Raw genomic sequence first — 27935 nt, 5'->3', positions numbered from 1 at the left:
CCCACTGGGTCTTTTTCACTTCAGACTGTGCAGTGCGGGCATAGTACTTTGGTATAGTAAATGCTGGTGGGCAGCAGGGTCAGGGCGATAATAGTCTTTGAATGTTTAGTAACTTGTCATGGGGCATCCATCTGATATCTATATCACCAGACCTCTACTCACAGCCAAGCCCGAGATTACCTGCTGGAAGCAAGTCAATGCAGCTTTCTGACCCCTGACCCCTGACCTGTCCAAGAAGGGGCTTACAGTCACTGGGTCACATCACATTTGGACACTTGGATTCTAGGCTGGGCCCTGTATAAAGCAGAGTCTACAGACCCACACCCCTCATGCCAGTCAGCTAGATGGTGTGGTACTTCCCTCCTGGCAGCTTCTCTTCCAAGGGTCCTGAACCTGATTCTCTCCCTGCCTCTACATCTCCGCTCTGGGGCAGCCAGGATCTCTGTCTTTTCTCCTATGTTCCATGTCTTTGCCCCGCCAGCGCATGCTCTTGCTTGCACTTTCTCTCTCCGCAACTCCCCTTCCTCCCATTTCCCCCCCCCCCCCCACCCCGTCTTCCCTCCTCTATCAAAAGTGCAAATCTCTCTTTCTTCTCTCCCTTTTGCTGGCCTAGCCCAGAGAATCGCAATCCTCTTTTCTCCATGAGAGAATCCAACCAAGGGGAGGGGCCCTCTCTGGCTGTTGTATTTTTCATAGATTGAGAGAGGGGATGGCTGGGGAGGGGGAGAGAGCCTGAGGGAGGGTGGGAGAGCAAAGATGTGAAGGCAGAGAGAGAGAGGGAGGGTGGCAGGAGGAAGAGTGGAGTGTGGAGAGATTTAGTTCCATCTGAAAGCTGTCGGTGCGAATCAAAGGCTTCCCTTTGAACCAGCAGCGATCTGGAGTGGTGAGCATGGGGACTGCTCCGGCCCAGGGGGTTCATTACTGCTCGTTTGATAAATCCGGGGAGACAGGGCTTGGCCTCCGCCACCCCCATCTCCTGCAGCCCGGCTTCCTTGGCGGCTCCCGTGCTTGGCCCCACTTCCTCTCTGGTTCCCAGCTGGCCTGGTGGGCAAGGCTCCGTGAACATGACCACCAAGGTCCATGTGCCAAGACATGGGTGCAGAAAGGCGCCCATGCAGCGGACTTGAATGCAGAGGTGCAAGAGGGTGTGTGTGTTTGTGTGTGTGGGGGGGGGGGGGCACCAGTGAACATATGTACTTATATGTACATGTGTGCACAAGAAGTACACAACTGTGTCTGAGAATCTGTCAGCATTTCCAGCCTCTCTGTGGTAGATGTAGAGGTTACTTCCTAGTTTTCAGTCAAAAATGGGATTCAGGGACTTCCCTGGTGATCCAGTGGCTAAGACTCCGAGCTCCCAGTGCAGGGGGCCTGGGCTCGATCCCTCATCAGGGAACTAGATCTCACATGCCGCAACTAAGACCCAGTGCAGACAAATTAAAAAAAAAAATTTTTTTTAATGAGATTCAAGGACGTCTCCAGTGGTTCAGACTCCTCACTCCCAAGGCAGGGGGCACAGAGTTAGATTCTTGGTCAGGCAACCGAGATCTCACGTGCCACATGGGGTGGTCAAAAAAAAATTTTTTTAAAGGGATGGGATCTCACTGTCTTCACCAGGCCTTTGTGGAAGGCTGGTCCCCCCAATCCTGGGAGCACCCAGTGGGAGCAAATGTGTTCACACACAGAGGTAGGGACGGGTGGCCTCTTCTGTGCTGTGTGGAGGAGGGGGGTGGAGAGCCAGCTGGGCTGGACAGCAGTGTCTCCCCAGGAAGCTCAGGGTGGGGAAGGAGAGGTGGCCTGGTGCTGAGAGACAGGAGGGGGTGTCCTAGAGAGGGGACCCTGCCAACGGGAGATGGAGAGGCCGCAGTTTGCACAGTGGCCAGAGTCTGAGCTGAGAGGCCCAGGGGATGGTGAGAGGCCAAAGGCAGCAGTGGCCAGGCTGGAGAGCTGGCATTCCAGGGGAGCCGGTGTCCTGGCCCCTCACTGTGCTCACTGGCCCAGACTCTTACCAGCTGTGTGCCTGGAAGGAAGTTGCTTATCTCTTTGAACCTATGCCCTTGTTAGGGATAATAATGGTACCTTCCATATCAAGTTGTCATGTGCATTGAGTAAACTAGTCTCAGTGAGGTACCAGGTACCGTGACTGGCCCTTCACAAGAAAGGGCTGTATGAGCCCCCGACTCCCGCTGCAGGGTGTTGGTGGCTTAACGGATGGCGTTTTGTGATCGACTGAAACCTCTAGGTGCTGTTAACGGGCCTGCCAGGCTTTGGACCCACTCTGCGTTCATGTAGGAACATTTACGCCAAGCCTTCTCTGATGGATGGCGGCAGCGCGTGGGGCAAAGCCTGAGTGGTTACAGAGTACAGGCCAGATCTGAGGAGGGGGGCATTGCCCTTCCGGGAGGTAAACACAGTTCAGAGGCAGGTCTGAGTGTAGGGGGGAGATCAGAATAGTACATGAGTGCAGAGGTCGGGGGCACCAGAATTTCTCTGGGGTGGTTGTGGTGGGTGACGGGGGTGGTGACATGAATCCCATACATTCAGGAAATGCCTCTTGGATATTCTTAATGGCACAGCATGGTACCAAGAGCAGGCTGTGCGTGTGTTAGTCATTCAGTCTTGTCCGACTCTTTGCAGTCCCACGGACTATAACCCACCAGACTCCTCTGTCCATGGGATTCTCCAGGTAAGAGTACTGGAGTAGGTTGCCACTCTTCTCCAGGGGATCTTCCTGACCCTGGGATCGAACCAGGGTCTGCCGCATTGCAGGCAGATTCTTTACCATCTGAACCACCAGGGAAGCCCCAGGGAGTATACTGCCTAAAAGTCCTGAGTTCATCCTCGTCTCTGCCGCTTCCTCATTTCCCTTTACTCTGACATGGAGACCATAACCACCACTCTGCCCTGGATTACAATATTACAATACCAGGAACCGTGTCTCTAAGGCATGTGCAGTGGAGCCCAGCACATAGGCAGCATCTTCTAACCGGGAGTTAGCATTACTAAGGAACGTTGCTAGGTCTGAAGGCACAAGAAAGGAAAATTTAAGCAACTCTGTTCTCCAGGGGCTCCCAGGAGAGTGGGAGAGGCAGAAACGCACACACATGAGTAACTTTTAATCCAAAGCAGGCTGTGATAAGTGCTAAAACGAGAAGCTCAAACAATGGGGAGGAAGAATAGGGGAGGAACCATCCCAAGATGAAGGCCAGAGGTGCTTTGAGCTATGGGGTAGGGTGGCGAGGCCCAGGGTTAACTCAGAAGGAAGGAGGGCTGGGGGGAAATCAGGGAGGAGCCCAGAGGCCTCTGTCCTATGGCACCCCTGTTTTGCTTTTCTCATTTCTCCCAAGGTCCCTCTGTGCTCCCCTTGCCCTCCCCACACTGTTCAGCTCTTCACCTGCCTGCAGTCCCTGCCTGAGCCTCCTTGGAATCTCCTGTCCTAGTGACAATACTGGGGAGGGGGCACCTGGAGTCTGAGATGCCCCAGCCTCCTGATTCCTGCCTAAAGGACGGAACCAATCTGGAGATGAGGCCCTGGCCCCCTGTGACCACACTCACCATCACCTCCCTGCCCTGCTGTCCTTGTCTTTCTCTGCGTCCTCAGCCTGCCTGCTCTCCTGCCTTGGCCTGGGTTTCTGTGGCTCCCTGGGTCTTTGTATCACTAGGTCTTTGCTGGTGCTTGTCTCCTCTGTGTCTCTGCCCTGGGCCCATGTCTTCTTTTTTCCTGGGCTCTTTCCAATCCAGATCTCCTCTTCCTCTTGCCTTCCCGCTTCTCCTCCCTTCTCCTTTCTCTCTCCCTCTGCCGGGTGGGTGTCTGTCTTTGTCTCTGCTTCCCGGCGTCACCGGCGCCCCTGCCAGGCTCCCTGTTGGCCTGTGAGTGTGAGCTCCCGTGCAGCAGCACACTTCTTCTCTGCCTGCCTTCACAATGGCTGCTCGAGAGCTCACCAACATCTGCCAGTCGCTGAAGACAGGGAAGCAGCAGGCTGAAAGCAGAAGGGAATTCACTTAGACACACATGTGGGGCTTTGCACTTGCCCCAGACTGGAGCTGCCAGGCAGGAGAGGCTGCTTATTCAATGGCACTGCTTTTGCGAGGCTGGTCTGTTGTCAGCCTTCTGTTTGTGTTCAGGCCCTTCTTGATTCCCCTCCCACCTGGCTCCCCATCCCACATCAAACCATTCCCCTGCATTTTTAGTATTTCCTGGAAGTAGCGTATAGATGTGGGGATGGGGCTGACATTTCACCCCCATGCCCACTCCCAGTCCCAATGCAGACTCTGTCCTATGTCACATATGTCGCAGCCGGTGGGAGACCCAGGCTGCCAGGACTTCTGAGGCACGTGTGTGTTCTCTGATTTGCATGCATGCTTATGAGGCCGCTGGTACCAGTTCTTGGTGCCTTCTTAACATATACCCAGTACCTCCTTTTCGGTTGTAAAGTGACTTCTGCCCTTCCTCTTGTGCCTGTCTGATGCCTATATCTCTCTGCTCACTTTCTAGGCTTTTTTTCTCAGCAATCCCCATATCCCCTCTTCACTCACCCCCATCATTGCACCAGAACCTTCCAGAGTTCTGTTCCCCTCTGCTCCACATTCCCTGCTTCAGGGAGCCCCCCAGGCCTGCCCCCACACTCTTACTCCTCTGCCCGCAGGGAGGGCCCTGTCCTCCCCTCCCTCTCTGCCCTCGCTGCCTTTGCCGCAGTCCGTGAGCCTGGCCAGGAGGACGGGGCATCTGCCTCCTTCCCTGATGGGGTTGCACAGGCAGCCCTGTTTATTCAGGCATTTGCTCATTCTCACTCCATCAATCAACGGACTTATTCACAACACCTTTGTGTGCCTGGCAGTCAGGCCCTGTGCTGGGTGATGGGGCTGACGCTCTGAGTGACACAGTCCAGACATAAGGAGTTCTCCCCAGGCAGGGAGGGGTGGGTAGTGCAGCGTGGACTCACCCACTAGCAGAGGTGGGAAGTGAGTACAGAGGGCTCTGGGGCCATGCAGGCAAGCAGGGAGGACTTCACAGGGGAGGTGATCATTTGAATTCTGAGGGAAGGGGAGGGAGCAGTGTTCTGCCCAGGAAAGGCCTGTATAAGGACCTGGAGACAAGGACAGAAGCCTGGAGTGTGCAAACAAGAGTGAGTGGTCCTTGGCCATGGCGCGGCAGGCTTAGGGCTTCCTCCTAATCATGATCCAGGTCAGGACAACCCACGGGCATCTGGACTGTAGCTGAGATACTGTCTTGGCTGCAGAGGCTGTTTGGGGGTCAGCAAACATTTCCTGTCACTTTTGCAGGCTCAGGATCTACAGGACCTTTCCATTGAGTTAAATTCCTGAGACCCTTTGTTTCTCCTCCTCTGTGATCTCTCATGGGAGTCATTGCTTCCATCCCCCTGTCTCCAGACTAAATTGCTTCAACCAAGCCTACGCCAAGAGGGAACTGTATTTCAAAAACCCCAGAATGACAGATATCGTGTTTGTCATGTCACTGCTCAGGTTTCCATCCGTCCCTCTGATTATCTAACTGCCCAGGATAAATAAGCTCATAGCCACCATTCAGAGTGCACATGCCAGGGAATGTACCAGGCAAATCATCCACCTCTTCCCATTTAACTCTCCAGCAGTCCGGGTAGGTGTCATCGTACCCCAGTTTACCAGTAAAGAGAATGAGGCTCAGAATAACTTGGCCACAGTCACACTGGTAGGAAGTGAGTGGCAGAGGTACTAGGCAAACCTCATTGTTTCCTGAACCTCTACTCTTCAGAGGGACTTTGCGGTCCTTGGCCCAGACTTGTCATTGTAACGGAGGAGCCGGGAAGGGGCAGTGACAAGGCCAAGGTCACACCACTCCCTCTGGCGAGACGCCCACCCATCTCTGACTCGCACCCCCAGGGCCTCTCGCCTCCATCCTGCTGCCTCCTTGACCTCCCAGTGGACAAGAAACCAGCTTCTCACTGTCCTCAGGAGACCAGGGTGTCCAGGCCCCATGCAGGAAAGCTGTGACTATAAAGTCCATCTCTGAGCTAGGGTGCACAGGCCACTCTACTTGCAAGCCCTTGACTTGGGCTCCGGGGGCCGTGGGAAGGAGAAACGTGAGTGTGTAGAATTTGCAGCCTGTAGCTGCACTAGAGAAATGCGCAATGATATGAATAAATTTGAATAATAATGAGGGCAATGCCTGAATTAATAATACCAGCTGCTCACCTGACCCACCTCTCCCCCAGGATCTCAGCACCTGCCACCCTAATCCCAGGAAATATGGGTGAGCCTTTTCCTTTCCCCTTAGAAGACATAGATGGGATGTCAGATCAGGAGAGTTGGGGAGCTGCTGTTTCTAACTTCCTGACACCCTGCAGACCCAAAAAACTGGGTTTACACACTTAACTAAGAGAGGCTACCTGGTTGTAGTAAATCATATGCTGGCCATCAGTCCACCCTTGCTCTGCCCCTTTCTCACTTGGTCTCCTTGATATGCAACAACCAATGTGGATGTCATATGTCCAGGGAGATTCAGAGAGAAGAGACAGCCTGGGCTTTGGCCTTGTGGAGAGGTTCCCATTCTAAGGGAAGAGGTAGTGCAAAGACTGCCACCCACAGCTGCCCTCTACCCCCAAACAAAAGCATGGACGCAGACTCTGAGAGCTTGGGAGAGGAAATTTCATGGATAGAGCTGTGACAGCAGGACCGAAAGGTAGGACAAGCTGTGTTTGCCCAGGGAACTAAAAGATCAATCCAGGAGGACTTCCTGGAAGAGGCGGGAAGGTGAGGCAGTTTTGGAAAGGTGAGAAATGGAGCTGGAGGAGGAAAAAGAAGAAGGGAGGGATGAGAAGATGAGAGTCCTGTTCCTGGTGAATAAGAGCGAGGTCTTGGAATGGGCGGGGGACTGTTGTTTTGCTTGTTCATAGGAGTGATGGAGGATCAGAGAGATTTTGGAAAGCTGAGTTAGGAAAGAGTTGGACCTGGGGATTGTCATCTCTAAAAGACTTGGAAGCTGGGGAGGGAAAGAACAGGGAGGAGTCCCCAGAGTTCCGGGGGAAAACTGATTTGGGTTACCGAGTGTGACAGATTGGGGACGCGCGTGGGAAGCCCCAGACCTCTCCCTGGGCTGTCCCGCAGCCCTTCCGTCTCCTGGGGCCCAGCGCGGGAAGCTGACAGTCACAGCACAGTGCCCAGGACTGCCCACCACCGGGCCGACCAGCAGTGGCTGGAGTGGGTGGGTGGGAGCAGTGGGTGGCGGGGGCGAAGAAACCCGAAATCCAATTCCCTGCTCCATTTAGGCTCCACAATTAAAGGCAATTACTCTGCAGTTCTGTAATCAAATGCTCCCGGCCGAGCTGCCAGCCAGGCAGCCATGTGTAGCTCCGGCAGCCAGAGGGAGAGTGGAACAAAGTCACGTGGAACAAAGTCACGTGGCCCTGTCAGGTCCCACGGGCCGGGAGGCTGGGCGTGTGCTGGTGTGTCCATTGTGTGTAAGCACTCAGGGCTCAGGGGCAACGGGGTGAACACAGGGGACCAGAGACGTGTACAGGAAGTGGGTTCAGAGCTACTTTGCCTGGGATCCGCCACCAGCCACCCAGGAAGCATATTTATACACATACAGGGGGACGTGACTGTCCCACGGCACATGCCGTTATGTGCTCGTTGGGTGCATCCAAGGGGGACTTGCCCCTGGCGCAGTTACACACGTGAGTCATCTTACATTGGCTCATGGACACATGTCCAAGCGGGGGAATGGTAGGACATTCGCCTCTCAGGGGTTGAGGGCAACCGTGGCATCACCAGCGGCATGTGTGGTGGATTCGTCACCCAGTGACCTGGTGTGGGGACGGGGGAGCCCTGGTCCCGGTGGTTGAGGTGGAGCCCAGGACCTGAAGTGCTCAGGCTCAGGCTTGCATCCTGCTCTGTCCTGAACGCGCTGGGAGCCCTTGGGAAAGTGACTCTCCTCTCCTCAGGGTCCTCGTCTGAACAGGGAGAGGTCTGGACTAGCCTGGTCTCTGAGGCCTTTACATAACACTGCACCACTTGCTATGCTTGCTGAGCGCCTCAGCTCCTGAAAGCCAGTCCCATGGGCCACGGAGGGAAGGAAGAATCAAGGGCAAGCACATGGCTTCTTGGAGGGAAGGCTTTGGGGCTGACGTGGCGTGGGGACCAGAGGGTCCGCCGTCCTGGCCTGCGGCTCTCTCTCAATCTCTCTCGGGCCGCTGTGGGGTGGGGGCAGAAGCTTGGGAGGCACGGCCTCCTGGTGCACCCCTCCTCACTCATCTCCTGACCCTGTGCCAACTTTGGCTTTGACAGGGACCCAGACCCGCTTCAGCCAGGAGCCAGCCGACCAGACCGTGGTGGCGGGACAGCGGGCCGTGCTCCCCTGCGTCCTGCTCAACTACTCGGGGATCGTGCAGTGGACCAAGGATGGGCTGGCGCTGGGCATGGGCCAGGGCCTCAAAGGTGAGTGGGGCTGCGCGGGCAGCCCAGCGCCCAGACGGCCCCATCATGGCCTCCCTCCCCCACCAACGAAGAGGACTGGACTCAGCATCCTTGCGTTCCCACCACGCTCCGTCTCTGGGCTCCAGCCTCCCCTCTTCCACTTCCGTGTGAGTGGGTCTGTCTCCCTGTCCCAAGCTCTCTCTCTACTGCTGTCCAAACTCCACAGCTCTGCCTTTCCTCCTGGGTTGCAGACTGTCTCACAGAGGGCCAACGGGAAGTCCAAGGAATCAAGGGAGACCAAAAGACCTTTACACAGGACAGCTTTAGGCAGACGGACACCGTTAGAGGAGCCGCAGGCAGCCGGGCCAAGCAGGAGGGGCTGGGAAGCTCCAGAGCCCCCTGCAAGGGCCGAAGGAGGACATAGCAGCTTCTACGTCCCGCAAGTGTCTCCTGCCTGCTTGGCTTTGCTCCAGCCTCTCTCTCGCCCCCTGCCCAGGCAGTGTCTGTTCTGTGGCCACAAATTCATTTTCATTTCAGCCTAAGCACTTATTTATTCATTTAACCAGCACCATGGAGCCGCTTTGGAAACAAACATAATGTGCCAAGGTGGGGACAGGGGGAGCCCTCCTTTATTCCAAAGCAAGTAAAGATACTTCTGGAAAGGCCGTCTGGCAGAGTGGATGGGGAGTCAGAACCCGTCTCTGCTGCCTTCCAGCTAGGTGACCTCAGGAAAGCCACTTCACCTCTCTGGGCCTTAGTTTATCACTGTGTAAAATAGACATGGTAGTTGCAGGTCTGCCAGCTTTATGGAAGTGTTTGTGAGTTTTGAACCAGACGAGAGACTATGTGAAAACACACTGCTCGCTGTCAAGCAGTGTAATGGTAAAAGCATGGGAGGGATTGTGTATTTTTCTTCTTATTGTTATCCAGGGCTTCAGACTATTTGCTGCGGGTTCCGTGCATTAGAGCAGGTAGGAGAAATTTGTCTGTATGGAGCAATCTCTATGAAGGAAGGAGAGGGGCTGGCGGATCTATTGATGATGGAAGGAGAAAGAAACTGGGAGAGAGAGAGAGATCAATAGATATGGAGTGAGAAGAATCGATAGCCTCTGAACAGAGGGAGGCAGTGGGCAGTGGGAGGGAGCTGAGGGTCGGGAGCACGAGAGCGGGGACAGCCTGTGAGGGGTGGACGGCAGCCTGGAGGCAGGAGGGAGAAGGCTGGATCGTACAAGCACAGAGGTGCACAGAGGTGCGCCTGCCACAGCGCGAGGCTCCTGCAGGTGAGGGGTTCCTGGGGGAGCGGGCAGGACCCTGCTTCTCACATCCCTCCCTTGGTGAGTGACGGCGAGACCTTTGCCTGCCTTGGGCTTCCCTCTGGCCCCAGTGAGCTCATGTCTGAGCTGCAATGGCCTATATTTCCTAGCGCCCACACACCCGCCCCTCTTCCTCTCCTTTTCTCCCTGCTGTCTGCCTTTTTTTTTTTTTTTTTTTGCCTTTTCTTTCCTATTATTATGAGAGACATTTGTCTGCAAACAGCTTCGGAGATTTCATCTGCTCCCGCTTAGCTCCCCCTTCTGCTCTCCCCCATCTCGTTCAGCTTTGTGGCTCCCCGCCTCAGTGGAGGCTGTGACATCGCAGTGCCTGCCCGGGAACCTCATCCGCGTCGAGGGCCCCCTGGGTCCCAGGAGAGGGTGGAGGGAGGTGTGCTGCCTCCCAGTGGGACCCCTGGGCCCTGATGTGGGGAGAGGATGTGCCCTTGGGGGCAGGGCGGTCCAGGCGAGCCCCAGGTTGGGGCTGGGCTCACCTGGGCTAGCCCTTTCTCTTCCTGCAGCCTGGCCACGGTACCGCGTCGTGGGCTCTGCGGAGGCCGGGCAGTACAACCTGGAGATCACAGACGCCGAGCTTTCTGACGATGCCTCTTACGAGTGCCAGGCCACGGAGGCTGCCCTGCGCTCCCGGCGAGCGAAACTCACCGTGCTCAGTAATGACCCCCAACATCCCGCATGCACCCCCACCCCACCCTCACCGCCCCGCCACCTCCTCCTGTCTCTTTCTCTTGGTGTCCTAGCTGTCCCCCGCCTCCCCAACATCCTCTTGCATTTCCCAGCTTCTCTGTCTCTGATCCTGGCCTCAGGTACTATCCCCACTATCTCCCTCGCTTTCCCTCCCCCAATCCTTTAAACTCCTTCCAAAGCCAAGTTCAGATAGAAGAGAAAAAAATGGGCACGTGGGCACCCACTCTCTGGCATCGTCGCTGCCCTGCCTGTGCCCAGGCTCCGCCTTCAGAACATAAACTGCCCCCGCCAGAGTGGGGGCCTGGCGGGGCAATGGAGAGCCTCTCCTGGCAGAGGGCTTGTTGGAAACCTCTCCCTTCCGCTCCCTCGCAGATGCCCCAGAAACGGCGGCTCCCTTCGCTCTTTCCCCTCCGCTCAGCCCCTCTCCCCTTCTCTCTGTTCCCGCCTCAGCACTCACCCCACCTTCTCCACTTCACCTCCTGGCCTCCCCAGGGAACAGGGGGGCAGAACTGGAGGGATCGGGCCTTGAGGGCTGAGAAACGGGGAGGGGCTGGGGCAGGGGTCCTGGCTGAGTCGGCTGGAGCTGCAGCCAGAGGAGGACTTGTCTCTGAAGAAGCCGTGCTGGCTGCCGCCCACAGGGCACTGAGCAGATGTCCCTCTATGGTAACACCCGGGGCCATTTGCATAATGAGGGGATCCTCTCCTGCACGCAGGCAGGACCCAGCGCCGGAATGAGGCCAGCTCTGACACGCCCTCACCCCCCACCCCTTTCCTGGCAGCACTTCCAGCTCCATCCATCTTTCTGTCTCCCTCAAGCTCTGGTGCTCTGCTTGGGCCTCTGCTCCCCTGTCTCCGGCTTGGCTCTGTCTGCCTGTGACCCTCTTCGTTCCCCTTTGTCATCTGCTCCTTCCCTTTCTCTTGCTGCTCCCATCTGATCTGTCCTGCCACCTCTCTTTTCTCTCCCCAACCCCGAAATAGTTGAAGTGTGCGGGATGCCCCCAGGAGGGATGGGAGGAAGGAGCGGGGAGCTGAGCTAAGTGAGTCTGGACACAAGGAAGATTCTTACCTGGGGGAGAAGGGTGAGGACGTGACAAGCCATCTGGGCGTGGCAGGGCAGGGCCTAGACCATTTTGGCCCCGTGACCCTGAAGAGGTCATGACCTCTGGTCATCTGTTTTCTCATCAGTAACATGGCATAATGATGCCGGCCTTTTCTTAGCAACTGCCGCTTTGCTGCTCCCTGAGTGGGGAGTTGTAAACTGTGAAGGTCTGGGCAGATGTGAGGTGTCAGAATAAGTGAGCACCAGAGGGACCCGGCAGTCTGTTTCTCTGGATGTAAAGGCCCTGAAGGACTAGGACTCCAGGCTGGTAGATGACTCACTTTTCCTCTCTGGTGAAGACACATGGGGAGAACTAGCATGGAGCAGGATGGAGGTTAGGGAGCAGGAGTTAGCTGACCACCAGGGGTAGGCATGGAGTGCTAAGGCATCAACTTCCCCTCCTCACTGGAGAGTGTATGAGCCCCTATGCTGGACCAGGCATTCCAAGGGAACATGAGATACTTAGGAGACCTTATCTCTTCTTTTTTCCTCTCTAACTGCCTCAGCTTAAGTCCTGGAAGGTGCTGCTTCCAGACTGGAGACTGCCATTTGAATGAGGGGGTCCTGAAACTGTTCCTTCCCCCTCCTGCCCCAGCATAGAGATGGAGAAATAGAGAAAGATGGATAAAGGCCAGCCAAGACCCTAGATATAACAGGAACTTAGTAATGACATCCTGCAACTTGGTTCAATCAAGGAAGGCTTCTTGGCAGAGGAGAATATCAGTGGGAACCCTTGGTAGAGAAGTATCTTGTTTAAAAAGCTTTCAAGTCAATGAGGGAGGTCTACATGAGCAGGGAGCTGGCTGGCTTATTTGGAGGGTGTTGAGGATGTGGACCTCTGTAGCCTATTTGGGTGTTTCAGGTGGATGAGGGGAGCAGGAGGAGGCCCCAAGAGTAAAAGAGATGGAAGATGAACGCGTCTACTCCTTTCCCCTCACTCTGTCCCCTCCTCGTCTCTCTGGAGCTCTCACACCCCCTGCCTCCTGCAGCCACATGGAGGCAGTGAGAAGGCAGGACAGTTTATGCACCCTCCTCTGCTCACCTGCCTGTACACAGCTTTTGTTCATTCGGGGCTCAGAGTCTGGGCAGGACCGAGTGGAGAGTATGCTGTGTTCAGGGTGTGGAATCGGCCTCCCTGCACATGGCCAGCCACATCATCTCCCCTCTCTCGCAGCTATACCCCTTGGCGGTCTACCTTCGACCCCAGACCAGCCCAGGCCACAGAATGGCCTTGCAGAACTCCGAGCAGCTGCCTCCCACTCCCTCACAGACAGACACAGACATAATATAGATCTACAGACCCACGGTTCCGTCATTATTCACGGCAATAACCTCAAGTGCAGTGGTGATGAGCATAGCTCTGGGTCGGCAGGCCTAGTCCTCATCCCAGCCCTGCCGTTGAGCTCAGCCTCCTGCCTCTGAGCACACTGGCCTGGCCTGTCTGAGCTTCAGTGCCTTGTCTGTAAATGGGGGGTGGGGGGCAGTCAGTGGTATTTACCACGAAAGGATTAGTGAAATATACTCTGTGGTGAGGATGAAATGAAATCCTATGCACGAGGCGCTTGACCTGACACCTGGTGAGCGGTCAGTGAGTGGTGGAGATGCTCTGATCATGTTACAGCTTACCATCGGTTTCACACCCTTGATCTCCTTTCATTCTCCCAGTAGGAACTCCGGGGAACAGATGGCAATGTGCTTTTTGAAATTTTACAAACAAGGAAACTGAGGCCTCAGACACGTAAATATTGATATACAAATTTAAGTTTCAAATCCTAAAAATGTGCTCATAAACACACTCATGGGGACGTCCCTGGTGGTTCAGTGGTTAAGACTCCAAACTCCCAATGCAGAGGGCCTGGGTCCTATCCCTGGTCAGGGAACTAGATCCTGCATGCCACAGCTAAGACCTGACTCACTGGAAAAGACTGAAGGCAAAAGGAGAAGGGGGTGGCAGAGGATCAGATAGCTGAATGGCATCACCAAGTCAATGGACAGGAATCTGAGCAAACTCCGGGAGATGGTAAAGGACAGGGGGGCCTGATGTGCTGCAGTCCATGGGGCCGCAAAGAGTCAGACATGACAGAGACTGAACAACAACGGCCAGATTAAAAAAAAAAGAACCTCTGGGACACATGCCGTCCAACTAAGCTTAGCAGACACCTCAACGGCCATATCTGCTTCTCTCCAGGTACTAAGGTGGGCTAGTGACAAAGGCGGCAGGTGGGCGGTCTTTCCCTAAGTAAAGGTTGAGGACCAATGTTACGAGGGAAGGGAAAGCTGATGGGAGAAGAAGCTTCCCCCTCTTCTGCCCAACTAGGACTGTCCTCCTGGGGTGTGATAGCGCTGCGTGACCTCGGAGGGGCCCCACACAGCCCAAGACAGCCTGAGTGGCAGCTCCATTTCTCTGCACCTTTCTCTCCTTCCCACCCTGTGTGCCAATCTGCATCCATCTGGCCCTGGAACCATGTGCACTAGCGGGCAAAGAGGAGGATCCCGGGATGCAGCAAGCAGATCACGGGCCAGCCAGGAGCTGGAGACACTGATGGCTCTTGTCTGAGCACTAACGTAAACACAGGCGCGGGTCGCACGTGACAGCCCCTCTTCCGCCCTCATCTAGCCTGCACGAGGACCCTGCGAATGGGCATCGTATGCCCCTGTTGAAGAAACTGACTTGACAGCCTCACCCGAGGTCACTTGACAGATGAATACAGGAGCCGGGACTTGAAACCAGGGCAGCCTGCTTCTATATCCTGTGCTGTCCCCACCCTCCCACTCTGCGTGCACCAGCTGAGCAAAATGCTGGGATGGGCTGCAAGAGGTTCCTCTCCCCAGAAACCCCGAAAATGGAGGCCGTCATCTCATAAACTCCAGGACAGCCCTGCCCACGCCTGGCCCCGTGGGCGTCCCAGGGTCTTCTCTCAAGGGCTCCCTTGGAAAGCCCCTTCTGCATTTCTCTGGTCTTCCCAGCAAAAAAGCAAACGAAACCCTTTCACATTGCTGGCTGATGAACATGAGGTAGACCAAATATCAAAATTATAATCAAAACCCTTCCGTCTTTATCTCATCAACCACTTATTTTGCTAATAGCCCCAAGGATGAGTTATCAACCAGCCTCTGCACTAGATCTTAGGGCTTTAAGAGAAAAAAGAAGCAGCCCCTGCTCCCAGGGAACTTGCAGTCTGGTTCACCTGAGTGTTTCGAAGCCTGTGGGTATAGGACAGGGAACTATTTCCTATTAATATTTCAGACATCTGACTGATTCGATTCCTTAAGCATTTAGCCAGAGCCTGCTTTGGTCATGTTCTAGGCACCGGAGACTATATAAATATTAATGTGATGGAGTTCCTGCTTTTCCAGGGATAATGGTTTTGTTGGGGAGGGGACATGGATAACCCTCATAAGTAACCCAAAGACAAGCTACTGATAGATGGTGCTCAGAGCTTCGAGTGACTGGCTGGGACGCACAGAGGCGGCGGTTGAGGGGGATGTGGCATGGAAGGCCGGTGCAGGAGCTGGGATGTGAACAGGATGGACGGCAGCTCAAGAGAAGCTGTGAGGGAAGGGAGCAGAAACAAGAGGAGGCGGGGAAGTGCAGGACTTGACCTGGGGAACACTGGTCGCAGGTCGAGAGGCTTGCAACACGTGCCCGTGGCAGCTGGTAGACATGGAAGGTGGTTGAACAGGGAAGTGGTACAGACTTGGCTGATCTGTAGAGAAAGTAACCTGCCAGCCATGATGGATGGGTTGAGGCCAGCAGGGGCTGGAGGCAGGGAGTCTATTTGGGAGGTTGCTGTGATAGACCCACTCATCCAGCTGCTCCAGGGCGGAGGAGCAGACAGGAGGGAATGGATATAAGAAGCTATGTTGGAGGTAGCCACCTTTCTGTGCCAGGTCCCCCAGACCACAGGAGCAGCAGATTCAGTGATTGTAAGTTAGGGGGTAAGCATGGCACTGCCCCAGCAAAGGGTGGACATGTGTTAGGAGAGTTGCTTCCAGGGGCAGGGGCTTCGGTCATCAGGGCACTGTTGGCCACATCCCGGACTGACTCTGCTCTGCTCTTCCCCACAGTCCCCCCAGAGGACACCAGGATTGATGGCGGTCCTGTGATCCTGCTGCAGGCAGGCACCCCCCACAACCTCACATGCCGCGCCTTCAACGCCAAGCCTGCCGCCACCATCATCTGGTTCCGGGACGGGACGCAGCAGGAGGGTGCTGTAGCCAGCACGGTGAGACCCCACTGCCCCCCAGCTCCTCGAAGGCCACCCTCTAGGCCACCTTTCCTTTCCCACATGGATCTGACCACAGACGGGGGGACACAGATGGGGAAAGGGGCCTTAGAAGTCATGTGGTCCAATCCACTCATTAAATAGTTGGGCAAATTGAGGTCCAGACGAGAATTCTCAGGGCCATTCAGTCGTTAGCAGAGAGTAAGAATAATTATGAGAATAGCTACACTCATTAAGCACCTACAGTGTAGCAGGCACCGTGCATGCTAAGCTCTATGGACAGTCTCTCTTAATCCTCACAGGAGTTTCATAAATTAGCTGTTACTTCCAACTCAGAAAGAGTGAACTGATGTTTAGAGAGAGGTTGAGTGACTTGCCCAGGGTCACACACAGCTGACATGCAGCAGAGCTGGGGTTTATACCTGGATCAGAATGTAGTCTCTTGCTACCGAGCCTCTCAACTTTCTTCCCCCATCCTCTAGCTGGTGCATGTTCCCAGTCAGCACAGCTAAGAGCTTGGGTAAGCAGCGATTATATGGACATTTTATAGATGAGTAACCTATTGCCGGGAGAAGGCAATGGCACCCCACTCCAGGACTCTTGCCTGGAAAATCCCATGGGCAGAGGAGCCTGGTGGGCTGCAGTCCATGGGGTCGCGAAGAGTCGGACACAACTGAGCGACTGCACTTTCACTTTTCACTTTCATGCATTGGAGAAGGAAATGGCAACCCACTCCAGCATTCTTGCCTGGAGAATCCCAGGGATGGCGGAGCCTGGTGGGCTGCCTTCTATGGGGTCACAGAGAGTCGGACACGACTGAAGTGACTTAGCAGCAGCAGCAGCAACCTATTGCTGAGAAGGACATCAAATGACTTGCCCAGGATCACATGGCAAAGTTGAGGTGGAGCTGGAGTTAGAATCTAGGTGTCCTATTTGGAGCTCCTCTTGCCAGCTGTGGACAGGCACAGGTGTACCCAGCCCCCCTTGCTAGATGCTGCAGGAGACACTTCTCATTGAGGGGAGAGACCTTTCACCTGTGTGCATTGGAGTATGGCCCCAGGGAATGCCTGGGTCTGCTCTGCCCTCCACACTCTGTGTCACCTTGGACAATTCACGTCTCTCTGGCCTTCATTTCACCATTTGACAGTCTGGCTTTGGTGGTGCTTAACTTTCTCACCACCGAGAACCCTCTCACTTCTCCCCTCTGTGGTTACATGTTTTGAAGTATTTTGGCAACCAAACAAGCTGACTGGTCAATGGCCATTTGCCATCTCCTGCCCCTTCCTTTTTTTTATATTTATTGAAGACGATGGAGCTCTGAAGCAGCAGGAGGAAGCCAGTGTTACTGCACTGGACTGGTGCTGCTCCAGCACTGCATCAGGCCTAGTAAGATGCTTGTACTGCTGTTAAACCGTGGGCCCCCGCTTGGCCTAATACTATGGTTTCCCCTAGGCAGTGTGCAAATAGCCTTGGAAAACAGCCCAAGGGTGCTGTGATCATGTCTGGTTGGGTACCATTGTGAGACTTTGAGCCAGTGACTCCCTTCCCTGCCCTCAAGGAGTTTATGGTCTAGCAGGAGAGGCCCAGCCCTGAGACACAGGCCCGCTGCCTAAGCGGCAAGGCGATGTGACCAGGGCAGTGCGGAGGACAGACTGCCTGTGAGGGCCACAGGTTCAGTCTGCGAGAGTCCTGAGAGCTGGGATGAGCAAAGGAAGACTTTCCAGAGAAGGACGGGCTTGGGTTGGACTCAGGGAATTCCAGGAACGAGACTTAAAAGGATGGAGAAAACTGTACAACACGGATTTAACTCTAATGTAAACTATGGCCTTGGTTAGTAATAGGGTATCAATGTTGGTGCATCACTTGTCTTATGTATCAGGTGTAACATGGATCACACTAGTGCATCATGTTAACAATAGCGGGAGCTGGGGTTGGGGAGGAGGATATATGGGAACTCTCTGTATTTTCTATTCAATTTTTCTGCAAAATTAAAACTTCTCTTAAAAAATAAAGTCTATTAGTTTAAAAACAAACCTAAACCTGGGGAGGAGGTAGGGGCTAGGGGAAGGGCAGAGCTTCAGGTTAAATGCCCCTCCAGCAGGCCTAGCTCTGTGTGGATCACCCCAAGAGCAGAGGAAGGGGCTTTGAGCTTGACCGTGTCTCCCACCCTTATTCCCCACCTCATCCTCCCACCCCAGGAACTGCTGAAGGATGGGAAGAGGGAGACCACCATTAGCCAGCTGCTCATCAACCCTACAGACCTGGACATTGGGCGTGTCTTCACCTGCCGCAGCGTGAATGAGGCCATCCCGAGTGGCAAGGAGACGTCCATTGAGCTCGATGTGCACCGTGAGCAGGGTCCCGGGGTGGAGGGGAGGGGGTGGGCAACGTGCACCCTGAGGGGGCAGCACCCCTTGGGAAGCACAGAAGAATCCCCTGGGGCCCCAGGACAGATGCTCCGTTTCTTTGTCCTCTTGGATTCCCTGCTTTGAACCGTAGGCTTTGAGAGCTGGCACAAGAGGCATCAGCTGTGAGCCAGGCAGTTCCCGGGTTTAAACCGTGTGACTTTGGGCAATGACGTAATCTCTCTGAGCCGTAGTTTCTAATTCTGAATATGTGCAGAAAATAAAACGCAGGCCTACAGCTCCTTATCGGAAATTCCAAACCAAAAGTGATTGGGTGGCAAAACCTGAACGGAAGCTCTTTGTAGTCTTTTATTTAATAACTCAACTGGAATAGCTGTACATTTCACTGCAGATATATTAATGCGTGTTTCTATGGGATGTTGCCCAGATTCTGCTGGGGGTCTTGCACAGTAAATGGTCTGTGGTCACCATAACCTTTCTAACATTTGAAAAATTCCAAATTCTGAAACACATCTAATGCCGGGGGTTTCAGATAAGGGATTGTGATGGCCTGTACCTGCTTCTCAGGGTTGTGAGCGTTAAGTGAGATCTAGTATACGAGCATCTCACATGGAGTACGCTACCGGGTAAGTGCTCAATAAATCCCCACTGCCCAGGGAAGGGTGCAAGTGTGGGCAGCAATTGGAGAGGCGCCCCACCCCCATCCCGGCTAGTGAGCCTGGCGAACCCACACTGACGCCTAGTGGTCACAGCTGGTCACTACATGGTCTGCCTACTTTGTCCCTTTGGTATCATGGTTGGTCCTCACCCTAGCCGGCCCCTAGAGGCTCCTGGAATAAAGGTGAGGAAAGCTTATTTACTGGAGCTGGTACACTGCAAACTCAAATTCCCAGATCACCACACGGGTGAGGTCTCAGTGTATGTGCTAGAGAGAGAAAAATAAATGTGAGGGACAGAAAAGGCCCTGACCTGCCGTCCTCTGCCTTGCAGACCCCCCTACGGTGACCTTGTCTATCGAGCCCCAGACGGTGCAGGAGGGCGAGCGCGTCGTCTTTACCTGTCAGGCCACGGCCAACCCGGAGATCCTGGGCTACAGGTGGGAGGGGAGGGGCGGGGGCGGGCACACCCAGGGGAGGGATACTGGGAGGCCCTTGAGATCCGGAGCTGGGGGGCGGGGGGCGCTGGGGAGGACAGGCCACGGGATGTCCCAGAGAGGGCTCCAAGGCCTGACCCTGCTCTCTGCTGCCTCCTCCAGGTGGGCCAAGGGGGGCTTCCTGATTGAAGATGCCCATGAGAGTCGCTATGAAACAAATGTCGATTATTCCTTCTTCACGGAGCCGGTGTCCTGTGAGGTTCACAACAAAGTGGGGAGCACCAATGTCAGCACGTTGGTCAATGTCCACTGTGAGTAGCTGCAGGGGCGAGGGCTTTAAAGGACCTGGAGTGGGCTGGGGGAGGCTCTCTGGGGCTGAGGAGACATGAGAGGGGGCAAGGCAGGAGGAGGACTGGAATTGCCACCCCCCACCCCCGGCCCCGATGAGATCAGGACCCTGATGATCTGTTTGTCCCTTTCTACCTCAGTTGCCCCTCGGATTGTAGTTGACCCTAAACCCACGACCACAGACATTGGCTCTGATGTGACCCTCACCTGTGTCTGGGTTGGGAATCCCCCCCTCACCCTCACCTGGACCAAAAAGGACTCAAACATGGTAAGAAGCTCTCCGCCTCTCCTGGACACTGGGTGGTAGGAGCCTGGCCTTGGGTTGGGAAGAGGGGGCGCAGGGGGCACAGCATTCTTTTTCAAGTTGAACCTGGGATATTTCCAAGTTCTCTGGATTTGGAAGAGAAGGACGGTGCTGGCAGTAAACCCCACCCCTCCTTGGCAGACAGCTGGCTGCTTCCGTGGCAGTGAGAGGGACAGTGACCTGTGGGTGGGAGGGGGAAGGGGGGCCGGAGTGGAGCCGCTGCTGCAGCGAGAGACCTGGGCGGTGAATGCTGCATAGCAGGGTGGGGTGGCCGGGGTGGTGCACCAGAGGGGAGAAGGCTGAGTTCTACAGCTCTGCAGAGACCGATAGGGGACAGTTTGGGCCAGAGTTGCAGAAAGAGGGATTTTAGAGTGAAACTTCCTCATTTGGCAAGAGAAGCACTAGGAGAGGCCACCAGCAGTGGCTGCGTCCTCTTTTAAAAATCACGGCAGCTTCACCTGCCCTCATGCACCTCCACCCAGGTCTGCCCACTCTTACAGAGATGCTGTGTCTAAATGCTAACCTGTTTAGAATCAAGGGATGGACCAGATAGACTCGGGACTCTGCTTCCCTTCTGGGAATTCACTTGTGGCCCTTCCTGCTTTCTTTCCAATGCCTCCAATGCGGGGGCCCACACGGATCTAGGGGCCCAGGCCTCCTGGCTCCCCACCCGAGGCTGCTCTCTCTGCCCAGGTCCTGAGTAACAGCAACCAGCTGCTGCTGAAGTCGGTGACCCAGGCCGATGCCGGCACTTACACCTGCCGGGCCATTGTGCCTCGGATCGGAGTGGCTGAGCGGGAGGTGCCGCTTTACGTGAACGGTGAGGGGCCTGATGAAGGCGGTGGTGGGGGGGGTGCTGGGGGCGGGCTGCTGGAGGTTCCAGCTGGCCCTGGCCCTGTCCTCTTGCTTGCAGGGCCCCCCATCATCTCCAGCGAGGCTGTGCAGTACGCTGTCAGGGGCGACGGCGGCAAGGTCGAGTGTTTCATCGGGAGTACGCCACCCCCAGACCGCATTGTGAGTGGGCCAGGCCTCGGGCCAGCCTTGCCTGAGCCTCCCCTCCCGCTCTCCCCAGGCCCTTTCTAGGCCCTGTGCTTCTCATCCTCTGACTCTCTTCCTCCCCTTGCTCACACGCCACCTCCTCTCTTCCTTGTTGGGTGACCCTGAGCCAGTTACTTGGTCTTTGGAACCTCAGTTTCCTCATCCATAAAATGGGGGCAGTGGTCCCTACTGAACAGGGCTGCTGTTGCCTTTCACAACAGGTGTGAAAGTCCTGGTGAAGTCTCCTTGGATGCGCTGCTCGCTCCCCTGGGCTTTCCCTCCTGCTCTGTCCTCTCCCTCATCTCCCCCTCCTTCCTCAGCCTCCCCATCTCTTCCTTGCCCCCAGCCCTGCCCCATCAGTTCCATCCCACCCAGCCATCCACTCCCCTCCCTTCTCCTGCCTTCCTCCTCCTACCAGCACCGCGCCCGCCGCTCTCCACCCCTCCCTCTCCCCCACACCACGAGCCATTAATTCCTTCCGTGACCATTAACCGTCAAACCCCTCATCACATTTAATGACCATTTGGCTAACTCCAGGGCTGCCCAGGGACACTTCATTACCACGGCCGCCTGGGCAGCGGGCGGCTCGGCTCCCGGGGGGCCTCGCTTTCAGAGCGAGGAGGACTGATCCCTGGAAAAGAGCCAGTTGTCGGCGGCTCCCTCTCCCTGGGGCTCCACTCTGAGGGAGGAGACACAGTGGAGGGGGCATGCCCCAGCCTGGGGGACGGGGGATGGAGGAGCCCGGGAGAGGCCCACTCATTTATAAGGGTCTGTGGATGGGTCTCCAGAGCCGCTGGGTGGGTTCATGCGGGGCTGGCTGTGGGGTGGGAAAGGCAAGGCCGAAGTTACGTTTAGTTAGAGTCTCAGACTGTCAGAGCTGGAGGGAAGCCGGAGCACCATCTACACTAGCCTGGTCCTCTCCTTTTACAGGCGAGGAAGCTGAGGCCCAGAGACGGAAGGGGGCGGCCACCCAGGGCCCAAAGGGAGGACCAGGCCGAGAGCCCAGGCTTCTTGGCTGTCCGGCCAGGACTTGTTCCCACTTGTTGGCTCATTGGATCAGCTGGGGTTGTTACAAAACTAGCGATTCCCAATAAGAGAAGCCTCAGTTCTAACTTGGGAATGATGTGTCTTTGGGACACTGGTATGCCATCTTCCAGGTCTGCTGGCTTTCCGAATCAAATTGCTCTCCCTTGCCTCAACAACCACCACCACCAAATAGAGAGATTCCTGGGCCTGTGCCCTAGAGAGTCATATTTAGGAGCTAAGCCCCAGCAATCCTCATGTGAAAGAGTGTCCCTACGCTTATCTGAATGGTCACAGCATGTGTCTCAAGCACGTTTGGGAGCCGCTGCTCCTCCTAGACTGGAGGTTTGATGCCAGGATTGGAGGCAGCAGGTGGCTTGGGCTTGTTGTAGGGTGAGTGTGGGTCTGGGCTGGAGGGCACACAGGGTGAGGCTATGAGTCTGCCTTGGGTCAGGTGTTTCCACCACCTGCCTCTTCCTCATCCCATCCTGCCCTCCCCACCCCAGGCCTGGGCATGGAAGGAGAACTTCCTGGAGGTGGGGACCCTGGAACGCTACACGGTGGAGAGGACCAACTCGGGCAGTGGGGTCCTGTCCACACTCACCATCAACAACGTCATGGAGGCCGACTTTCAGACCCACTACAACTGCACCGCCTGGAACAGCTTCGGGCCGGGCACGGCCATCATCCAGCTGGAAGAGCGAGGTAACCGCGGCGCTGGCTGTGTCGCCAGGGCACAGGGCAGCCTGGGGACTCCGCTCCCTCTTCTCTCCAGGGGCATGGCTCAGAGACACTGCTCTCTCCTGGGCCTGCGCACCCCAGCCTGGTCTCTGTGCTCAGCTGGGAAACCACTCACTGTTTTAAACATTCATTGAGCATTTGCTATGTGCCAGGCCCCGCACTAGGAACCACAGGGACAGATGTAAATGAACACCATCCTTGCCATCCGGGAACCTTCAGTTTAGTGGAGGACCTAGAGAGTGGCAGGAAATGACTTCAGATGCAGAAAAATAAAATGAACTGTAAAGGCACTAACACTCCATACTTCACTGGGTTGGTATGAGGATTAAATGAGAAGATATTCATGGAGTACTTTGGAATAGCATAGGAAGCTTTGGTTCTCCCACCTCTTCCCAGGAGGCGCTAGTGGTAAAGAATCTGCCTGCCAATGCAGGAGATGCAGGTTTGATCCTTGCATTGGGCAGATCCCCTGGAGAAAGAAATGGCAACCCACTCCAGTATTCTTGCCTGGAAAATTCCACGGACAGAAGAACCTGGCAGGCTACGCCCATGGGGTTGCAAGAGTCAGACATGACTGAGTGCACACACACACACACACACACACACACACACACACACCTTTTCATAAATCCTTAGTCTGATAGGAGACACATATTCTCTCCCTTAAGGCATTTCTAGCCTGATAAAAGAGACATAATGCTTTTGAGTTTCTTGGAAGCTCCCAACTCTGATGAGGAAAAGAGTTTTTTTTTTTAAGTAAGAACTAGCTATTTGATGTGGGAGATGGGGAGAAATAACTGGGGGGGAGGCGGGGCAGGGGAGGAAGTCTGTCTTAGTTAGCTAAGGGCACCAGCAAGAGCAAGGAGCTGGTGGGAAAGAACAGAGGAGACAGAGTGAGGAGGACTCTGCAGGAAACACTTCTGAAAGGGAAGAGCCCTACATGGATCTGATCCATCCAGGACAGACAGGAAGGGAGAGGAAACTGGAGGCAGGATTCCTGGGTCCTTCTCATCTCCAAGGAGCAGGGGGATCCAACCAGCACTGCCTGAGCCCTGGGAGGACAGGTGCAGATGGAGCAGTCACAATGGTGTGGATGAGGAAGGCAGTGGAACAGGTGGAAACCCAGGTGGCCGTGGGAAAGTTTGGGGACAGCCAACCTCAGGCAAGACCCCAGCCCAGGAAGGAGAGACAAGTCTCCCAGGCAGGTGGGCTGCAAGAGAGGGACAGACAGACCACCACGGCCAGGGACCAGTCGATCCCAGCTCTGATGAAGTGAAGGTCTAAATCCAGACACAGTGCAGACCTCCTCTCAAATGCCACCTTGACTTTAACTGACCTCAGCTGAAACGTAACCCTGTGCAAAGTCCAGGGGCCTGGAGCTCGGCTGCTCCGAGCTTCAGCCATCACTGTGACCTCATCCTCACCCTCCTCCTTTCCTTCCCCCATCTGAAGAGGTGTTACCCGTGGGCATCATCGCCGGGGCCACCATTGGTGCAGGCATCCTGCTCATCTTCTTCTTCATCGCCTTGGTGTTCTTCCTCTACCGGCGCCGCAAAGGCAGTGAGTATGGGCCCTGCTGGGGCCACGGCCCTCCCGAGGGCCTCTGACAGGCAGGGCTGGGGAGGGGCGAGGAGGGCTTGGCAGCTGCGCGCTCCAGGCCAGGTAGGTCCAGGCTGCGGCCCTTGTCCCCAGGTCGCAAAGACGTGACCCTGAGGAAGCTGGACATCAAAGTGGAGACCGTGAACCGGGAGCCGCTCACGATGCATTCTGACCGGGAGGACGACACTGCCAGCGTCTCCACGGCGACCCGTGTCATGAAGGCCATCTACTCGGTGAGCGTCCGCTCCCCTCTGCCGGCCTACCCTCTTCTTCACACTCTTGGGGCCAGCCCCACCCCAGGTCACTAAAACTGCCACTCTCTGCCCCCTCAGTTGACCTACTTTGGTCCTGTCCCCTCCACCCCACACCCACTCTCATACATACAGACCCATAAACATGCGCACGCTCCCCAGGCTAATTTTCTTGAGGACAGGCGGGTGGGACCTCAGGCTTCCTTCACCCCATTCTCCCCGCGACAGCGTGTCAAGAGTTTTTTGACCCAACTGGAAGTTCTCTGGCCCAACTGCCTCAGTGCTCCATCAGATGAAGAACAGCCGCAGAGAGGGGCAGGGATATAACACAAGCACTGCGCGTGATCACAGAATTGGTGCTAGAACCCGTATCTCTGGCCTCTTCCCACTATACTCCAGAGTCTCTGCGGGGAGAGGACGCAGGGTTCAAGTCTGCCCCTGGCCCAGACCCTTCCTCTTAACAGGCGGCCTCTGGGTGTGTGGATGGGGGTGGGCAGGGCGGGCAAGAGCAGGCATCCGTCTCCTGATGCCCAGCCCCTGCTCCTCTGCAGTCCTTCAAGGATGACGTGGACCTAAAGCAGGATCTGCGCTGTGACACCATCGACACGCGGGAGGAGTATGAGATGAAGGTGCGGATCGGGGAAGGGCCAGCGCCCAAGGGTCCCCTGGAGGGGCGCGGGACATGGCTCGCGGGCTCCAGGGGTGGGCAGAGTGGAGGTGAGGGCAGGTGTGCGGAGGCAGGGTCAGGAGATTCCTGAGGGAACAGAGGAGATGAAGAGTTATTGGCTGAGAACCCGGGCAGAGCCAGAGAAGGAGGCCGAGCGGGCCTCGATGAGACGCCACACCCCTCCCCGAGACGGACCCACCTTCTCATCCTCTTCTTTCATCGCCACCCAGGACCCCACCAATGGCTACTACAACGTGCGTGCCCACGAAGACCGCCCGTCTTCCAGGGCAGTGCTCTATGCTGACTACCGTGCCCCCGGCCCTGCCCGCTTCGACGGCCGCCCCTCGTCCCGCCTCTCCCACTCCAGCGGCTACGCCCAGCTCAACACCTACAGCCGGGCCCCGGCCCCCGACTACGGCCCCGAGCCCACGCCCCCTGGTCCTGCTGCCCCCGCTGGCAATGACACCGCCAGCCAGCTGTCCTACGAGAACTATGAGAAGTTCAATTCCCATCCCTTCCCCGGGGCAGCAGGGTACCCCACCTACCGACTGGGCTACCCCCAGGCCCCACCGTCCGGCCTGGAGCGGACCCCGTACGAGGCATACGACCCCATTGGCAAGTACGCCACCGCCACGCGATTCTCCTACACCTCCCAGCACTCGGACTACGGCCAGAGATTCCAGCAGCGCATGCAGACGCATGTGTAGGGCCGGCGCCTGGCCGGGGCGTCTCTGCGGGGCAGAGGAGAAGGCTCTTACAGCTGTTCCCTGATATTCAGGGACATTGCCCGTTGTTGCTCCCGTCCTGGACCAGCCTTCCTCCTCCCACCGCGGCAGGCAGGGAGCAGGTCTCCCGGAAACACCCCGTCCCGAGGATGGTGCTCTGCGCATGCCCCAGCCTCCTGGGCCTGCCCTTCCCTCTTCTTCGGGAGGATGTGTCTCTTCTGACCTGCACTCTTGCCTGGCCCTAGTCTGGGGACTGGGAAAGTGAAGGTTGCGGAGAGTAGAGGGGCCACTTTTTAGCATTCCCTTTCTATGCCGCCCCTCTGGTCTCACGTGAGCAGACAGGGCGGGGGTCCCGTGGGGAGGAGCAAGCTTTGGCCCAGGGGACACGGAGTGTCGGGGTGGGTGGCTCTGGTACAGATAGATTGCCTGGCCCGTCCCATCTGTTGTCCGCGTCATACCTTGGGTGCGTCTCTCCCTCCTCGGGACTGCAGAAGGGACCTTGGATTTGTTTTTGTTAGCCCTGGCACCGAGTTCAGATCCAGCTCAGCTGGGATTAAAATGCCAAGTCATCTTGGCTGCCCACTGTGGACACCTGTCTCTCTGCCTGCAGAGGGACCCAGGTATCTCCCCTAGCGCTGCCCTTTCCTCCTCCTCCTCCTCTGTGCTGCGCCAGCCGGTAGGTCAGGGGGTCGTGATGGAGAAGGAAAGGTCAGGAACCACGTTGAGTCACCAGCAAGACAGCAGAGCGCTACATAGCGGTTTCCAGAACCCACGCTAGAGGGAGCCCATCCAAGCCCCCTCTCCTCCCCAGCAGGCCCCACTTCCTGGCTTTAATGAGCCTGCCTGGGGAGTGTTGGTGAAAGCGGGGGTGCTATTGGCTATTCTTCAAAGACAACAAAAAATAATTTTTTTAAAAAAAACCTCACTTGGGAAAAAAAAAATAAAAAGAAGCTGTAGGGAGCTCCCCACCCAAACACAAGTCCCAGTGGAAAGGAAAGGGAGAACCTGTTCTCTATCAGATTTCCAGTACCTTCCATTACTCTTTCAATCTCGAAGCACTTTGAATCCATTTTAAACATTCAGGTGATGAGACCTGTCACCCGATGGGCTCTATAGGACCGGAAGGGGGCCTGGCTGTCAGGCTCTGCTGTCCTACCCCAGAGCTGACCAGCTGGTTAGAGAGGCCACCTTCTGGGGGACATCTGTGGGAGATGTTCTCTTTAGACGGGTTTTCGTTTGTTACCTAGCTTCCCCCCCTCTCCCCCCGGACCAATCAGATTGCTTCTTCCGCTTTCAGTGCCTTGAGTGTCCGGCTTTGGTTGACCGGCCCTGTGTGGGTGGCTGCATAGGGGTCCGGTACTGTCAGCGCAAACTCACTGCCGAGCGTTGCAGAGTTTAGGCGACAGACGGGCGAGGGGACCTAGTAAGAGAAAGGGCTGACCCGGTAAGGTCACACGGAAAGGCACTGCAGGCAGCCGCGGCCCATGAGGCCTCCCACGCCCACCCTCACCTCCATACACACACCTGCACGCACGCCCACATACGCATTCCACATGCTCAGCCGCCGCCACCTGACCAAAGAGAACGGGCGCTCCAAAGAGAACTCCCTCCTCTGCCCCGGCCTTCCCTTCCCAAGAAGCCTGGTCTGCTCTTTCCTTAGCTCAGCCCTAACGGGAGGGTCCTCTGTTGCAATTCCCAGAATGCGTTTTGCCCTTTCTCGTGGTCGCCATTCATTAGTCATGTTCGCTTTAATGAGTTACATGCTCATCAGCCACGGGCCATCGCCACCTTTGCAGATGGGTCTGTGGGGTGACATTCCTCGCCATCCCCTGGCAGTAAGGACAGCGCATACCCTGTAGCTCCAGTTCTGGCCTCTCAGGCGGCATCCGCATCCTCCTCCACTTCAGCAGGGGCAAGTCCCGTGAACGGGCCCTTTCAGAGGCCTCATATAGTTTCGCAGTTATTCCACCCTTACCCCTGGAAGCTGACTCCTTCCTGCACAGTCCTTTTCTGTGAGTTTGGTGACAT

The 27935-nt window shown here is 56.0% G+C and overlaps 1 protein-coding gene across 4 annotated transcripts in view; it reads left to right on the top strand.

Annotated features, from left to right (window-relative positions):
- The window catches only part of KIRREL1 (kirre like nephrin family adhesion molecule 1), a 100824-nt gene extending 74010 nt beyond the window's left edge, over window positions 1-26814 (top strand). Inside the window, exons 1-15 of one of the 4 annotated variants that reach the window (XM_043878867.1) lie at window positions 3296-3347; window positions 8284-8433; window positions 10244-10393; window positions 15595-15752; window positions 17951-18101; window positions 19109-19214; window positions 19374-19522; window positions 19700-19827; window positions 20509-20683; window positions 20777-20877; window positions 22431-22629; window positions 24118-24225; window positions 24358-24497; window positions 25067-25144; window positions 25413-26814. In XM_043878867.1, coding sequence (XP_043734802.1) covers window positions 3311-3347; window positions 8284-8433; window positions 10244-10393; window positions 15595-15752; window positions 17951-18101; window positions 19109-19214; window positions 19374-19522; window positions 19700-19827; window positions 20509-20683; window positions 20777-20877; window positions 22431-22629; window positions 24118-24225; window positions 24358-24497; window positions 25067-25144; window positions 25413-25889 — 2307 coding nt within the window. In that variant the 5' untranslated portion in view covers window positions 3296-3310 and the 3' untranslated portion in view covers window positions 25890-26814. Of the gene's footprint in view, window positions 1-3295; window positions 3348-8283; window positions 8434-10243; window positions 10394-15594; window positions 15753-17950; window positions 18102-19108; window positions 19215-19373; window positions 19523-19699; window positions 19828-20508; window positions 20684-20776; window positions 20878-22430; window positions 22630-24117; window positions 24226-24357; window positions 24498-25066; window positions 25145-25412 lie in introns of those variants that run through there. The other 3 variants (XM_043878866.1, XM_043878868.1, XM_043878869.1) reach the window with 3 other exon arrangements.
- The last annotated feature ends 1121 nt before the right edge of the window (window positions 26815-27935 follow it).

The sequence above is a fragment of the Cervus elaphus genome, chromosome 20 (genome assembly GCF_910594005.1).
Source record: "Cervus elaphus chromosome 20, mCerEla1.1, whole genome shotgun sequence".
Classification (NCBI taxonomy): domain Eukaryota; kingdom Metazoa; phylum Chordata; class Mammalia; order Artiodactyla; family Cervidae; genus Cervus; species Cervus elaphus.
The sequence above is the reverse complement of the archived record's forward strand: the minus strand, read 5'-3'. Positions and strand labels throughout refer to the sequence as shown.